The following is a 16791-nucleotide window of genomic DNA, read 5'->3' as shown; positions in this document are numbered from 1 at the left end:
ATCAAGCAAACGCCTGAATCTGATGCCTGAATAACTACTTATTCCCTATTAATAAAACCAAAACCAGAAATCTCATATCTCTTCTGTAAAACATGATGTTCTTCTTCTGATGGACATGTTTTTGTGGGTCGTGGCGCTTCGTCTTTATTTCCGTTTCTGAGAAATACCCATCACCTACTTTCATTACCCACAATCTCCATAGTTACTGACAGTAAACACTCAAATGCTCTTTTGTGATTTGCAAGGAAATGTAAGTTTTGTTATTTGTTTAATATTTGCAAATGGAAAAAGCAAATCAACAGCGGCCTGACTGAAAAGTTCACACCTATACAATCAAAAACCACAAACACTCTGCAAGCTTTTCCTGCTCTCACCCGTGTAAATCTTTGAGATTACTGAAACTTATTCAATTTAAGCAGGAAAATATTGTCAGCGCATGAGAATTATGATAACCAACCATTTGTTTACATTTACAGCGGGTTTACAGTTCTTACATAACACACAGCATCAGCACAGACAGCAGACTCAGGGCTTTTGTTTCTTACATTTGAAGTACCGGATGATGAAGAAGAGAAGGTCATACAATCATACAAAGATGATTGATTTGACTTGCTTTTTTGAAAGTTGGAGCATTTTTAGATCCAGCTGGAGCGGGACGGAGGACGAGCCAAAACCTCAATGTGTGTTATGTGGCGATGTTCTCAGCAATGACTCCATGAAGCCATTGCATCTTAAGCGGCATCTTTCAACAAAACACACATTGCTGAAAGACATTACATTACATTACGATCATTTAGCAGACGCTTTTATCCAAAGTGACTTACAATAAGTTTGTTCAACAAAGGTAGATAAAAGAACTTCAGGTCACAAGAAATCGTAATCGCATTTCCTTCCTAAACCAACAGCTAAGAGCATAACTAGAGCTAGAGTAGAAGTGCAATAAGTTAGGTACTATGATGAATGAAAGACAAACCAGTGGAGTTTTTTGTAAGGAAACGTGATGAACTGAGGCAGTCAAAAAGCCCAATTCAGCTCCATGGTACACCTGTGGTAAAAGCACAGGAGGCTTCTTATCGGGCCAGCCATCGCATCGCCAAAGCTGGTAAGCCGCACACTACCGGCGAACAGCTGTGTTTACCTTTAGCGAAAGGAGATGGTTCAGATTATGTGTTGCGAGAAGATCGCCAAACAGTTAAATTTGGTGCCACTCTCCAATGACACAGTGTCGCGGAGAATAGGAGCGATGGCGGATGACGTAAAGAAGACGCTAATTGGACACATTAAAAATAGGAGCTTTTATTCCATCCAACTGGACGAGACCACCGATGTTGCCGGTTTGGCCAATTTACTTGTATATGTTAGGTGTGAGCACGATGGTGCAGTTCAGGAGGACTTTCTGTTCTGTGAACCACTGCAGACCAGAACTACAGCAGAGCACATATTCAAGCTCCTGGACGCCTTTGTGCAAGAAAATGGGCTTGATTGGAAAAAGTGTGTTGGAGCCTACACAGACGGCGCCAGAGCGATGACAGGACCCCACAGCGGAGTAGCAGCTCGAATTCCTGAGGTGGCGCCAGAGATGAGATGGACTCACTGCAACATTCATCGTGAGGCATTGGCGGTGAAGAAGACGCCTGACGAGTTGAAGTCTGTGCTGGACACGGCTGTGAAAACTGTGAACTTTATTAAGTCCCGGCCGATGCATTCTCGCCTGTTTTAGTGTGTGGCTCAATCAACTTGCGTATTGTCAGACATTTTCTCTCGTTTAAACAAACTGAATTTGGGGCTACAGGGACTCTCCATCAATGTGTTTGATGTGCAGGACAAAATTAACTCAATGCTTAAAAAGATGGAGTTGTTTGAAATCAAGGTCAAGGCAGGTGATGTTTCAGCTTTCCCTGCTTTGAAGAGCTTTGTGTCTGAAAATGACCTGGCCCTTGAAGATGGAGTCAGGGACAACATTGTTGTACACCTTGTCTCACTCAGACATCAGTTCGGGGAATATTTCCCAGTGATGGCAGAAGGGAACAACTGGATGAGAAATCCGTTCAACATCGAAACCTCTGAAATAACAAAGGACTTCACTGTAGGTGAGCAGGAAAGTTTAATAGACTTGTCTTGTGATGAAACATTGAAGACTGCTTTCAGGAAGCAGCCACTGTTGGACTTTTGGATCAAGCAACACAGTGAGTACCCTGCACTTTCAGACGAGGCTGTTCGCTTTCTGCTTCCTTTTGTGACCACATATCTGTGCGAGAAAGGCTTCTCTTCACTTGCTGTCATAAAAACAAAATACAGAAGCAGGATGGATGCTGAGCCCAACCTGAGACTGAAACTTACCTCCATTGACCTAGACATCAAAGGACTGTGTGAACAGAGGCAGGCACACCCTTCTCATTAGGCCTATAAGAGTTATAAATAGTTGCCCAAAGGCTGTGTGTGTTTGAAGTACAGTTGTTTGTGTTTTTGAGTGAAATGCACTTTTTATTAATGTTCTGCTGTTTGTGTTTTTTTGAGAGAGTTCTAGTACCAATGATCAAAATAAATAATATCCTAATGAGGAATAAATGTGCTTCCTGTGTGCACCTTGTATAGCAGCTGAAGAGGCTCGGCCTACGCTACTGTATTGTAACATCGGCCATAGTGATGGTACTTGGAGAGCCAAATATTTTCTGAGGTGGTTTTATTAATGATTATATTCAGTGCCACGCAATGGTGAATTTTACAGGTTAGGGTTAGAAAAATAATTCTTCAAGCTCTTATTCAAAGAATTTTTCAGGAATAATATTTCTGATGAAGTCTAAGCTGGGTGAAGCCTCGCGTCTGCCCCCACAAACCGTTCACTCATGCCTTCTCGTGGCTAAAATTGGTATCCCAAGTATATCTACGGTATCACAAGCTAAAACAGGTATTACAAGTTTGGTATTACAAGCAAACTACTCTGATAAAAAGTAAAAGCGGAACTAATTTGGCTTCCATGTCCCTGGAACTCTGTGGTATTGTAGTATTAGTGGTACTGGTAGTGTCGCATTGAACATGGACAGAATGTTGCTGACCGTTTGTCTTTTCTCTCCGGCACAGACACAAGGTAAGAATTGTAACACTTTAATAAACACTTACTCACTTTGATCTGCGTCACTTTTCCTGATTCCCCGACACGTCGTGAATTCCGTCCTTACTCCTATAAACATTTACCCCTGACTTTTATGTTCACCTCTGACAAACACATACACACAATTTTGACAGTGTGTAAGGAGAAAATCAGAACGCTGTGTGTTTTTCCTCCAAATACAAAATGGAAGTTTATGGCTCTTCTGCCACCGACCAACTTTGAACACTAATTCAATGTGATCAAATTCCAGATTTAATAATTCTGTTTCCCTGCAGTGTGCAGATTGATTATTATTTATTATTAAAGGCAGTGTTTGTTAATTCTTTACGTACAGTGTCTGGTTATCCTAAACTGGTTATTCCTGTCTGAGATCAGGGAGCCTCCATTTTAAAACGGAATCATTTCCATTCACAAAATGTCAAATTCTTTACTCAAAGTGGTTGTAGTTTCATTATATTACATTACATTACATTACGGTCATTTAGCGGACGTTTTTATCCAAAGCGACTTCCAATAAGTGCGTTATATTATTATATTATATTATGATGACATTGCATATGTTTGTACTGTAATATATTATAGTTACTATTATTGGTATTAGTCCAGTAATTAATATTGTGTTTATTTCTCTCTCTCTCACACACACACACACACACACACACACACACACACACACACACACACACACACACACACACACACACACACAATTTAATAAAATGTGGAGATTTGAAGAGCTGAAACTGTTTCCACAGATATAACGCTGATTGTTCCAGATCAGCCAATTAGAGCAGCTGTTGGTGAGAACGCTGTTCTTCTGTGCCACCTGGAGCCTCCAACCGATCTAGAGCAGGATATGGTGGAGTGGAGTTTCAATGATCAGACTGTTTGGGTCTATCGGAATAAAAAGGAAAATACCATGGACCAGGCAAAGCAATTCAGCAAGAGAGTAACATTTTCAGGAAACAAGAAGTCTGGAAACATCTCAGTCACACTCCAATCAGTCAACAAGACCGATGAAGGAAATTACACATGTCATGTTGAACGCGGTGGAAAGTCATTTAGAGCCAACATAACACTCCTGGTTGGTAAGTACAACGGAAATATGGATCAAACAGTCACAAGGTCCACATTTTGGGCAGTATTGTTTTGCTCTTTAATCCAACCGATATGCTAAACATTAAAGTTACAGACTTAAATACCCACAACCTCAGTACATTGACTTTATTAGATTGTCGTCACCTGGACAGACACTATGATTTTAACCCAATTAGGTCGTTAGCGACATGTTTTAGTGTCGGGCTGAATATAAGCCTTATCGGATGTTGGACGTGCAGTGTGAGGGTGTGTTGTGTTTTCCCCCAGCAGCATTCTGACAGAAGGATGTTAGTGGCGCTATTACACGCCCTGTCTTCTGTCCTCAATCATGCCAGGTTGTGGATCAACATTCACCTAATTCTTTTCTTAATGGTAAGACAATTTTTTATTTTTTTCACAGAGGAGAAAAGTGAGAAGAAGGAACAGAACAACAAGAATATAACACCGCCGGGAAATCCCAGTAAGTAAGTTCTTCTGAAGAGAACCATCTGTGTTGTAACTCAAACTGTGAGCTCGGCCACAAGATAATTATCTGATGATATTATCCTGTAATGCTAAGGAACAGGATCTGCATGACATCATGGATATTGATTAAGCTACTTTGATGAACATAGATGGATGTAAGGATGAATGATGTGTGTTTTATTGGAAACAAAGCTGATAACATGAGAATGAAGCAAAATATCTTCCTCAAATCTTTCAGCGGACAACATTGAGCCCACCAAGAGTGCTGGTGCTGTAGTTGGTGCTGGTGTTGGCTTTGGTGTTGTTATTGCTGTTGCTGTTGTTGTTGGTGCTGTTGGTGCTTTTGCTGTTGGTGCTTTTGCTGTTGCTGTTGTTGGTGCTGTTGCCATTTACAGAAAGTGGAAAAAGCCCAAGTGCAGAGGGAGTGAAACAGGTTTGTGAGTTTATATTATGTATTTCATTTATACAGTATGACAGTATCATCTGCTGGAATCTGCTGACCAGTGTTTCCCTCTCAGGAACTCATCCGGAGGCTGAAACAGTGAGTCTGCCGCCACAACCAGAAGCGGTGGCCATGGGAGGTCCTGCCTCACAGAGTCTGAAAAACAGGAAAAGTAGTCCCTTAAAGCCACAACTTTAGACTAGGGCCAGATAGAACCTCCAACACAAGCTGAGGGATTCCGTTGGCAGCTTTAAGCAAAACACATGTAAATGTTGAAAAGGTGAATGTAAGTGTTTCCAATATGAATTGTCAGTGAATAATGTGAATCTCATCTGTTCTTTTTACACTACACACTCCCTAACAGCCTGTGGTGCCGCCTCAACACGAGGCATCTTGTGTGTCTCTTAAGTTTTTTGAAAAATGTTGACAAAAATGCTGAGAAAAAGAAAGGGTATCATCTGTAAATGTGTGTGTACAGGTTATTAAACTGAGCTGATCTGTTGGAACAGTTTCCAGTTGGTACACAAATATTATAAACTGGGCACGGATAAAAATAACAACAATGATCTACTGACACCGGCTGGTTGTCTGTTTAACACAGAGCGTACAGTTCCATATTCAGGCTCCAGCACATTAAAGAGACTTCCTCCTTTGATGGTCATGATGGGTTGACCTGGATTAGAGCCAATAAACCTGAAGCCCCGCCCCCTAGTCACATGATTCCCAGAATCACAGAATTGAGTGCTACGATTATGTTAAACAAGCAAACGCCTGAATCTGATGCCTGAATAACTGCTTATTCCCTATTAATAAAACCAAAACCAAAAATCTCATATCTCTTCTGTAAAACATGATGTTCTTCTTCTGATGGACATGTTTTTGTGGGTCGTGGCGCTTCGTCCTGTCTTTATTTCCGTTTCTGAGAAATACCCATCACCTACTTTCATTACCCACAATCCCCATAGTTATTGACAGTAAACACTCAAATGCTCTTTTGTGATTTGCAAGGAAATTTAAGTTTTGTTATTTGTTTAATATTTGCAAATGGAAAAAGCAAATCAACAGCGGCCTGACTGAAACTTATTCAATTTAAGCAGGAAAATATTGTCAGCGCATGAGAATTATGATAACCAACCATTTGTTTACATTTACAGCGGGTTTACAGTTCTTACATAACACACAGCATCAGCACAGACAGCAGATTCAGGGCTTTTGTTTCTTACATTTGAAGTACCGGATGATGAAGGAGAGAAGGTCATACCATCATACAAAGATGATTGATTTGACTTGCTTTTTTGAAAGTTGGAGCATTTTTAGATCCAGCTGGAGCGGGACAGAGGACGAGCCAAAACCTCAATGTGTGTTATGTGGCGATGTTCTCAGCAATGACTCCATGAAGCCATCGCACTTAAGCGGCATCTTTCAACAAAACACACATTGCTGAAAGACAAACCAGTGGAGTTTTTTGTAAGGAAACGTGATGAACTGAGGCAGTCAAAAAGCCCAATTCAGCTCCATGGTACACCTGTGGTAAAAGCACAGGAGGCTTCTTATCGGGCCAGCCATCGCATCGCCAAAGCTGGTAAGCCGCACACTACCGGCGAACAGCTGTGTTTACCTTAAGCGAAAGGAGATGGTTCAGATTATGTGTGGCAAGAAGATCGCCAAACAGTTAAATTTGGTGCCACTCTCCAATAACACAGTGTAACACACCGGGGGATGGAACTCGGGTGCGTCTCCCCACACAGACATGGCCATAAAGAGGTGAGCAGATTAGGGTTTTTTTAACTAGTATAGTATTCTGTGTGAGGGGGCTGCCTGGAGGTCCGTCGACTGGTTGGTAAGTTCAGTAGAGTTAAAACTCACAACAAAGAATCTGATTAGAGAAGAGGGAGAATCGAGGCTGAGCGTGTGTGTGTGTGTGTGTGTGAAAGAGAAGAGAAGAGATTGCACAACAAAATGCTGGGAAGTCCCAGTCGTCTTTAACCCGAAGACTCTAGTAGTCAAGTGATGGCTAAAATGTGGAAACTGCTCATTCATATGATCTTGAATGATTTTGACAAGGTTGTCAAACATTCCATAGATGAGACTTTGGAATGCTGAAAATATTTCTTATTTGCCGGAAACCAATTAGCTCGGGGGTACTGAACGACTATATAAGAGATTTTTTTTAGAAAAACTTTATGAGCACTCTGCAGCTCACTAGGGGAGTAAAATCAGACTAGCTGGCTCACAGGAAGACCACGAAAGAAACGGGTCTGTGAAAAGGTTGGTTTGCATCTTCGACAATACATTGCAGTTTCCATATAAGCGGGTCCGATTAATCTATAGCAGTATTAAATATATAACAACAATATAACTGGAGGAGAGAAAGTTGAGGAGAAGTTCTGTATGTAAAATCAATAAACAGAGAATTCAACAGAAGTAAAACAAATAAGTGTACTTACAGAATTAAAACTACAGGAATTGGAGCATTTTAGATGTGGTAATTTGCTGTATTTCTGCATAATTGAAATTGACTTTTTAAATGCACTAAAGTCATTTTCAAAAATCGAAAAGTTGATGTTAAAAGTTAAAGTTGAAGAATTAGGGGTCAATAAGAGGAGATAACTGATAATGCATAAGAGGTCCCGTCAAAGTACTTGAGCTTGGGTGTTGTCTTCCGAGATCCCGAGAAAGAGACGCACCAGGACAATCACACCTTGCCCAATTCTCAATGAGACCTAACCAAAGTTATAAATTCAGAGATACATAGATAAGAGTAAACAAATAATTTGGACCAATAGAAAGATAGGTGAATTCAAAAGGACAGAAATCTTATAAATCTTAGAATTGCCGCACAAGCTTTTGTTAATTGTTACAATTGCTGTCCCTTCAATATTTAAATTGACAATAGCAGTGTGTGTGGGTGTGTGTGTTTGTGCACAAGTGTGATCAGTGCTGACAGAATGAATTTGTTTGAAGTTTGAATGCATGTGTGCCGTGAGGAAGGATGTGTTTCCTGTGTGTGTGACTGCGAGAACAAAAGGGAGCCGTGTGTGTGTCCAGTTTGGGCTCCATTGCAAATACGAAGTACATAAACTCTGAAATTTGAAGCTGAAAATTGGAGAAGAAGTACAACTAGTAAAATCTTGTACCATAAAGTAGTGGTCAAAACTGATGGTTGAATGTTCCTTCTGGCAATATAATCGGTTAAAAACCTGGTGCAGTGTTGTTTTGTTGTGTGCTGCGGGAGCACTGTTGTTGCTGGATTGAAAATTGCTGAAACTAAACTGTTGCTATATTCTGTGCTGTATTGCTATATTCACCCAGTGTGTTGAGACAGATGTGTACGCAGCGCTGTCCTGTGCCCGACTGAAGCATAGGAGGGGCGTATACCACCGAGTGAGCGTGCCTAGACCTCACACACTCGGGCCTGCTAAACAGGAAGAAAGGAGAGAGGCTGACCTCCCTCCTCCCCATCTGAGACTCTCTGGAGTCAGATCCGACCACTTAATATTGTTTGGTTTACACCACACTTTCTGTACATAAACTGAGAGCTGCAATACAGTATTGGCATATATTGTTGCATTGTTTGATTTAAATGTATTACCAGATACTGAATTCAGAATAAGTGCTTAAGAAGAGGTGACTTAGGATGTATAACAACTATAACTTGTGCTTGAAACATATATGCTGCTTAACTTAGTGAACAAGATCAAATTGTAATTATTGCCGTTCTAAAACTACGCAATTGAGCCTATCCAGGTATAAAAACATCAAAAGACAATATTCAAATTGCTGATACGTACAGCAGAAATGGACGGAATACCGGTAACCCTCTTGGGAATTAAGTATCCCCTGAGCAAAAAAGACACAGAGAAAGCATCTGAAAAATGGGTAAAGCAAACGAAAAACCTATGCGGTCCCTGGCCAGCTGGAGGCACATTTGACGTCAATGCATGGAAAGAGATGCAACTCAGAATAAAAGACTACAAACCGTCGGACAAAGGCAAGAAAAGACAAAAACAGAAGAGAGAGAAAGAGGGAGAGATAATTATATTGTTCAAAGATGAAGGCACTAATTACAGGAACAGGTTGAGAGAAATTTAAGAGAATTTAAGAGCTAAAAAGGTGAGAACGGAGAGGAAGCAGACAGAGAAACAGCTACTGTCAGCAGATACTGCAGGAATATATCCAAATCTGGCAGGTATCGTTCAAATTCCAGGAGACATTGATTTAGCTCCTTACAGAGCATCTCCTGTCCAATATAAAGAGTCGACTCCAAAAGTTTACAGCAGAGAAAGGAACAAGGAAGTTACAGTGGACAAACCAAAAGTCTTAGATTGTTTTGCAGAGAGAAACCAGGCTCTGAAAGAGAAAGAGGCAGAGGCATATTGGTTGAAGTTTGACCAACTATGTACAGAAAACCTGGAACATACTAGGTATCAAGAGATAGAAGTAGAGGCAGAATTGGAAAAAGGGGGAAGAGATGTTAAAGGAGAAGAGAAGACACAGTATATGAAAGAACAGGGCAAAGTAGGAAGTGAAGCTGGAGGAAGTTACACTGAAGGACCTCGGGAAGTAGAACAGAGAGATATTGTGGCAGGAAGTCTTACATTTGCTGCACGAAGCCAACAGGCGGCCAAAAGAAAAGAGAAAGATTGTGACCTTAGATACAGACCTGCAATAAGGCCTCCAGACAGACATGACCCTGGGCAGTATCCAATATTGAAAAATGGGGCACAGGGACAGTATATCCCTTAGCAAACACTCGACCTTGAGGGGCTGATTGCTCGACATCCTAACGTCCATGAGGGGGCCAGCAAATGGATAAAAGCATTCGAGGAAGAGACAGTGGGCAAAATATTGGCTCTTGGCGACATTAAGGCACTGTTGGCCCGAACCATGGGGGTGCCAACGATGGAAAATGTCTTGCGCATGAGTGGCGCACACTGGATGGTTGATCCAATAGCCGATGGAACTGAATTCAATCCATATCGAGCTGGCTTATTGGGGGCCCTGAGGAAAGAATATCCGGTCAAGATTGACCCCAAGGCACTGAAGGGTGAGCTTCTTACTGATACAGAGAATCCAGCTGCCTACATCAGTTGTCAACTGAAAAGATGGAGGCAGAAAACTAAGGAGTAAGCTGAGAGAAGCCCTCTACTAACCACACTGTTCAGAACATCAGTGATAGAGGCCATGCCAAGCCCAGTAAAAAGCAGATTGGATGACGTTGTGGGGCTGACATCAAAGTCGCACAGAGAATTCTGTGACCATGTGGTACATGCCATAGAAAAATACAGAAAGGACGAGGAGAGAATGAGGGCGCCAATAGAAAGACATTCCAAGGAAAGTTGCTCAGCTACAACTAAGTGAACTGACTAACAAATATAAGAAAAAGTTTCAAGCCCCAGTTCTGAACAATCAGTCAGGTGAAAAGACACCTGTCACTCAACCCTCTGCTCCATCTCCTGTCCAACCCCCTCCCATCATCAATGTCTATTCCCAATAGCAACGAATACAACAACAGGCTCCAAAGATGAGGAGACCACCTCCTCTCACCGCAGAGGAGGCAAGGGGGGACCACCTCCAAGACAAGGACCTCCAAAACTCTGCTGGGGATGCGGGCAGCCTGGACACAATCGCCAAAGTTGCCCATCAAACCCGTGGCCAGCTCCCAACTGGACCGAACGGGGTTCTGGTGATCAGCCACCCCAACGAAGACTAACGGAAGACAAACTGTTCTAAAATTCATGTAAATTTGTTAGGGAGAGATGGATTATGTAAATTAAAAGTAAAAAGCTGGTGTTCACCACAAGGTCTGTACATTGACAATTCTGGAATCAATCTTCAAATGAGCGTACCATCAAAAGGAACAAATGTTTATTAGCTGGGGGATATAACTGAACAGATGACTTAAATTCTACAGAAGTGGGAACATTTTAGATTTAATCTAATACATAATAATAGGAAAACAGGGAGCAGCCATAAATATTGACCCCAATCCCAATCTATAACATACATGACTTTGCGGGTAAATCTTAATTTGGAATCAAAAGACTTGAGAGGTCCTTTTAGGGCGCTGCTAGTTTACTGTTTTATTTTTACTATTTGTATTATTGAGTTGTTTACGCATCTGAAGGTTAAAAGCTCCAGAGTGCCTGTGTGGGCGTACATGTGTTACATGCTCTGTACGATGGTGGGGTTGATGCATAATGAAAGTTTATTATTTTGTTTATTTTCTTATTAGATTGATAGTTGCAGTTGTGGCATTGCTAACCATGTTGATTTCTGATTTGCACAGTGTAGATACACTGTGCAAGGGGGGAAGTGGTGAGAAAAATTAAACAACAGGGATATTGGTCGCCATTTTTGCAGACAATGGTGGATGATGTGCTAGGACAATGGGAAATTTGTGCCCAAAATAATGCAAGAAAAGGAATATTAGCCATATTCCAGTGCCAGAAGGACCATTCAAACATCTAGTCATAGACTATGTTGACATGAGAAAATCAGTGCATGGAAAGCATTACCGTAATTTTCGGACTATAAGACGCAGCTGACTATAAGCCGCAGAAGCTAAATTGAATGATGTGTACATATATAAGCCGCACTGGACTATAAACCGCCGGTTTTTTAATGTTTAATTACCATATGTAAGGGTTCGTGCACAGAGGGGATTGTCGGGAAAGAGGCGGCTGTTTGAGGAAGCTCCCATTTATTAACATTTCAACAAACAAGTTGCATATTTGCATAATGTTTTCAAGTGTTACCATTTAGTGCAATAGTCACATAGCGTTTCAGACACACAAACTTTTCAACTTTCAAACTTAAACGGTGCGCTCCCAGCGCACGTACCGGCAGTGATCTACAGCAGTGGTCCTTGGCATGAAAAAGATTGAAAACCACTGATCTACATTATAGCCTACAGTAGTGCCATAACAAAAAACAAAGCTTACAGCGCTTGACGAGGCAATATCAATGGCTAAATTAAATGTTTATTTAAAAGTGCAAAATAAAGTGCCTGTAACACGACAGTAAGCGCGTAAGCCTAAAGTTGCAGTAACACGGCTGCTTAAAATATACGGTCATCAGCCTACCAGAAAAGTCATTAATCCTCGTCTCCATTTTTTAGGCTAAGGTGCAGTACACGGCCGCCTTCCGGAGGACTGTAACCTGTAAAATCCATAGATTTAGGAATTCCCCTAGTGGCCGTTAGCTGTAAAAATCCATAGATTAGCCGCACCGTTATATAAGCCTCAGGGTCGAAAAATGGGGAAAAAGGCGCGGCTTATAGTCCGAAAATTACGGTACATGGTAGTAATAATTGATCGCTTTAGTCGTTGGGTTGAAGAAATAGCATCAAAAGACCTAGGGTCAGAAACTGTTGTTAAGTTCTTGATAAAAGAAGTAATTCCACGTTTTGGTATACATTCAGAAATAAGTTCAGATAATGGATCAGCATTTGTGTAGAACGTAGCTCGAGGAATCTTATAACAGTTAAGAAGCAGACAAAGGTTGGTAAGTGTATATCATCATCAGTCTCAAGGGACGGTCAAAAGAGTTAAAGGGACTCTAAAAGGCAAAGCAGCACAAAGCACAATTGGAATGATGCTTTACCACTTGCACTAATGAGTTATCGCATGCAAACTAACAGAAGCACACATTTAACCCTGCATGAGATGCTGACGGGTCGACCCAGGCCAACACCGCATTTGAGAGGACCCTATAAGGGACCTCCGCTTGAGCAGGTAACTGCCATACATGAAGTCATCTATTTACAGGAAAAAAGCAGGGTTCCTGATTTTAGTTCAGCAGCAGAGAGCCCGGGGGCGCCAGGAGACCAGGTCTACATTAAGGTCTACCAAAGAAAATGACGCGAAGGGCCGTACACAGGGCAACGCCAACTGCTGTCCAGGTGGAGGGAAGAACTACATGGTACCATCCAAACCACTACACCAATGCCCATAGAGCTGAAGTCAACATCTAGCATTGCTACGCATGAGGACATCTATATCAACATATATGAACTTTGCACTTCCTGTATCAGTATCGGGTTGATATATGTATACTCTGTATCAGCATATTAACATGCATTTGTTACTCATGGTGTTTGCATCTGTATTGGTAAATGCAGGAACTACAATATTCCTATAGGAAGAAGTCTTGATTGTGTAAGTTTATGCAAATCTCATTTTGCATGAAAAATTCTTATTTTCAGTTAAATAGGTAATTCATTTACTCAGTAATCACAGTTAAGCATTTCAAATTTCAGTTCTACATTGTTGGTTTATAATGTTGATCTACACACAACTGCGCACCGCAGGCAGATGCTGACTTGACAGGATCTGCTAGGCTTACATTCTATTTATAACCTATTTTTATGTATGTAACCTATTTTTATGTATGTATTGTTATGGAAACACTACCAGAGCAAAAGCGTGATCGCCCATGATTAAGTTGAGAGGCAAGGGGGTCATGAGGGAATTTTTCTAGCATATTGATGCTAGTTTTTGCCGTCACTGGTTGTTTGGTTCCAGCTAAAATATGTATATCATCATGTTGGCGATATTGTAATCGGCAAAGGGGGGATTATGTGGAAGAAAATGTACTATATTCAGGACAATAGTATGCAAGTTAACCGTGTGTTCTTGGCAATCATTTAATATTATGTAACTGTTCAATATCAGAAAGGAAGTACACAAGTTGTTTTTAACCTTGAGTGTTTTACCAGAATCGTTCATCCATCATCAGCGAGGAAGCGTCATTGTGTCCTGCCAGGTCACCGCGACATGGTTACTAAGGTAGCCAGGGCCAACAATAGAACCATGGAAAGGCCCCCCCCTGTAACTCCTTGATATAAACTGATGTTGGCTCTATGAAGGGCTAGTGCCTATATTCACTATGACGTGTAAGATAGCACCATGTGTGAATGATTAAATGAAGATACGCAGCCTCAACTGTCTCCGCAAATTGATATATTGAATTATACTATAAGGTACGCGGCGATAAAAAAAAAATCGTAACCGTGAAATGGTACACCTGTGGTAAAAGCACAGGAGGCTTCTTATCGGGCCAGCCTTCGCATCGCCAAAGCTGGTCAGCTGCACAATGTCGGCGAACAGCTGTGTTTACCTTTAGCGAAAGGAGATGGTTCCGATTATGTGTGGCAAGAAGATCGCCAAACAGTTAAATTTGGTGCCACTCTCCAATGACACAGTGTCGCGGAGAATAGGAGCGATGGCGGATGACGTAAAGAAGACGCTAATTGGACACATTTGAAATAGTCGCTTTTATTCCATCCAACTGGACGTGAACACCGATGTTGCCGGTTTGGCCAATTTACTTGTATATGTTAGGTGTGAGCACGATGGTGCAGCTCAGGAGGACTTTCTGTTCTGTGAACCACTGCAGACCAGAACTACAGCAGAGCACATATTCAAGCTCCCGGACGCCTTTGTGCAAGAAAATGGGCTTGATTGGAAAAAGTGTGTTGGAGCCTGCACAGACGGCGCCAGGGCGATGACAGGACCCCACAGCGGAGTAGCAGCTCGAATTCCTGAGGTGGAACCAGAGATGAGATGGACTCACTGCAACATTCATCGTGAGGCACTGGCGGTGAAGTAGATGCCTGACGAGTTGAAGTCTGTGCTGGAGACGGCTGTGAAAACTGTGAACTTTATTAAGTCCAGGCCGATGCATTCTCGCGTGTTTTAGTGTGTGGCTCAGTCAACTGGCATACTTGTCAGACATTTTCTCTCGTTTAAACAAACTAAATTTGGGGCTACAGGGACTCTCCATCAATGTGTTTGATGTGCAGGACAAAATTAACGCACTGCTTAAAAAGATGGAGGTGTTCGAAATCAAGGTCAGGGCAGGTGATGTTTCAGCTTTCCCTGCTTTGGAGAGCTTTTTGTCTGACAATGACCTGGCCCTTGAAGATGGAGTCAGGGACAACATTGTTGCACACCTTGTCTCACTCAGACATCAGTTCGGGGAATATTTCCCAGTGATGGCCGAAGGGAACAACGGGATGAGAAATCCGTTCAACATCGAAACCTCTGAAATAACAAAGGACTTCACTGTAGGTGAGCAGGAAAGTTTAATAGACTTGTCTTGTGATGAAACATTGAAGACTGCTTTCAGGAAGCAGCCACTGTTGGACTTTTGGATCAAGCAACACAGTGAGTACCCTGCACTTTCAGACAAGGCCGTTCGCTTTCTGCTTCCTTTTGTGACCACATATCTGTGCGAGAAAGGCTTCTCTTCACTTGCTGTCATAAAAACAAAATACAGAAGCAGGATGGATGCTGAGCCCAACCTGAGACTGAAACTTACCTCCATTGACCCAGACATCAAAGGACTGTGTGAACAGAGGCAGGCACACCCTTCTCATTAGGCCTATAAGAGTTATAAATAGTATAATAGACAAAAGGCTGTGTGTGTTTGAAGTACAGTTGTTTGTGTTTTTGAGTGAAATGCACTTTTTATTAATGTTCTGCTGTTTGTGTTTTTTTGAGAGAGTTCTAGTACCAATGATCAAAATAAATAATATCCTAATGAGGAATAAATGTGCTTCCTGTGTGCACCTTGTATAGCAGCTGAAGAGGCTCGGCCTACGCTACTGTATTTTAACATCGGCCATAGTGATGGTACTTGGAGAGCCAAATATTTTCTGAGGTGGTACGTGATGTAAAAAGTTTGAGAACCACTGGCCTATTGGAACCCCTGTAAGACAATTTATAAGCGATCATAATGTCATATGAGGATATCCGTGAGCAGTAATTTATGATTATATTCAGTGCCACGCAATGGTGAATTTTACAGGTTAGGGTTAGAAAAATAATTCTTCAAGCTCTTATTCAAAGAATTTTAAAGGAGTAATATTTCTGATGAAGTCTAAGCTGGGTGAAGCCTCGCGTCTGCCCCCAAAAACCGTTCTCTTATGCCATCTCGTGGCTAAAATTGGTATCACAAGTTTATCACCGGTATCACATGCTAAAACAGGTATTACAAGTTTTAGCAAACTACTTTAGTTAAAGTAAAAGCAAATTGATTTGGCTTCCATGTCCCCGGAACTCTGTGGTATTGTAGTATTAGTGGTACTGGTAGTGTCGCATTGAACATGGACAGAATGTTGCTGACCGTTTGTCTTTTCTCTCTGGCACAGACACAAGGTAAGAATTGTAACACTTTAATAAACACTTACTCACTTTGATCTGCGTCACTTTTCCTGATTCCCCGACACGTCGTGAATTCCGTCCTTAATCCTATAAACATTTACACCTGAATTTTATGTTCACCTCTGACAAACACATTCACATATTTAAATCATTGCAATTTCTTTTACTTTAATTTTGACAGTGTGAAAGGAGAAAATCAGAACGCTGTGTGTTTTTCCTCCAAATACAAAATGGAAGTTTATGGCTCTTCTGCCACCGACCAACTTTTAACACTAATTCAATGTGATCAAATTCCAGATTTAATAATTCTGTTTCCCTGCAGTGGGTAGATTGATTATTATTTTTATTAAAGGCAGCGTTTGTTAATTCTTTGCGTACAGTGTCTGGTTATCCTAAACTGGTTATTCCTGTCTGAGTTCAGGGAGCCTCCATTTTAAAACGGAATCATTTCCATTCACAAAATGTCAAATTCTTTACTCAAAATGGTTGTAGTTTCATTATATTAC

General features: G+C 41.4%; 2 protein-coding genes and 1 pseudogene across 13 annotated transcripts in view; all 3 read left to right on the top strand.

Annotated features, from left to right (window-relative positions):
- The first annotated feature begins 562 nt into the window (after positions 1-562).
- LOC143010578 (zinc finger BED domain-containing protein 5-like) lies at positions 563-1720 on the top strand. Its single transcript, XM_076162953.1, is given in 4 exon segments — positions 563-576; positions 1083-1146; positions 1148-1351; positions 1418-1720. Coding segments are annotated over 4 exon segments (585 nt in total).
- Positions 1721-2953: 1233 nt separating this feature from the next.
- LOC143010626 (myelin-oligodendrocyte glycoprotein-like) overlaps positions 2954-16791 on the top strand; it is a 92427-nt gene continuing 78589 nt past the window's right edge. For all 12 annotated transcript variants that reach the window (XR_012964819.1, XM_076163003.1, XM_076163002.1 and 9 more), the window contains exons 1-2: positions 2954-3088; positions 3868-4200. Coding sequence is in view for 11 of the 12 variants with exons in the window: in XM_076163003.1 (XP_076019118.1) it covers positions 3037-3088; positions 3868-4200 (385 nt within the window). In the remaining variant the exon portion in view is untranslated. The remainder of the gene's footprint in view (positions 3089-3867; positions 4201-16791) is intronic.
- LOC143010577 (zinc finger BED domain-containing protein 5-like) lies at positions 10642-14908 on the top strand (annotated as a pseudogene).

Source organism: Genypterus blacodes, unplaced genomic scaffold (genome assembly GCF_046128005.1).
Source record: "Genypterus blacodes isolate CSIRO-AG114 ecotype Tasmania unplaced genomic scaffold, CSIRO-AGI_Gbla_v1 ptg000129l_1, whole genome shotgun sequence".
NCBI lineage: Eukaryota > Metazoa > Chordata > Actinopteri > Ophidiiformes > Ophidiidae > Genypterus > Genypterus blacodes.
The sequence above is the reverse complement of the archived record's forward strand: the minus strand, read 5'-3'. Positions and strand labels throughout refer to the sequence as shown.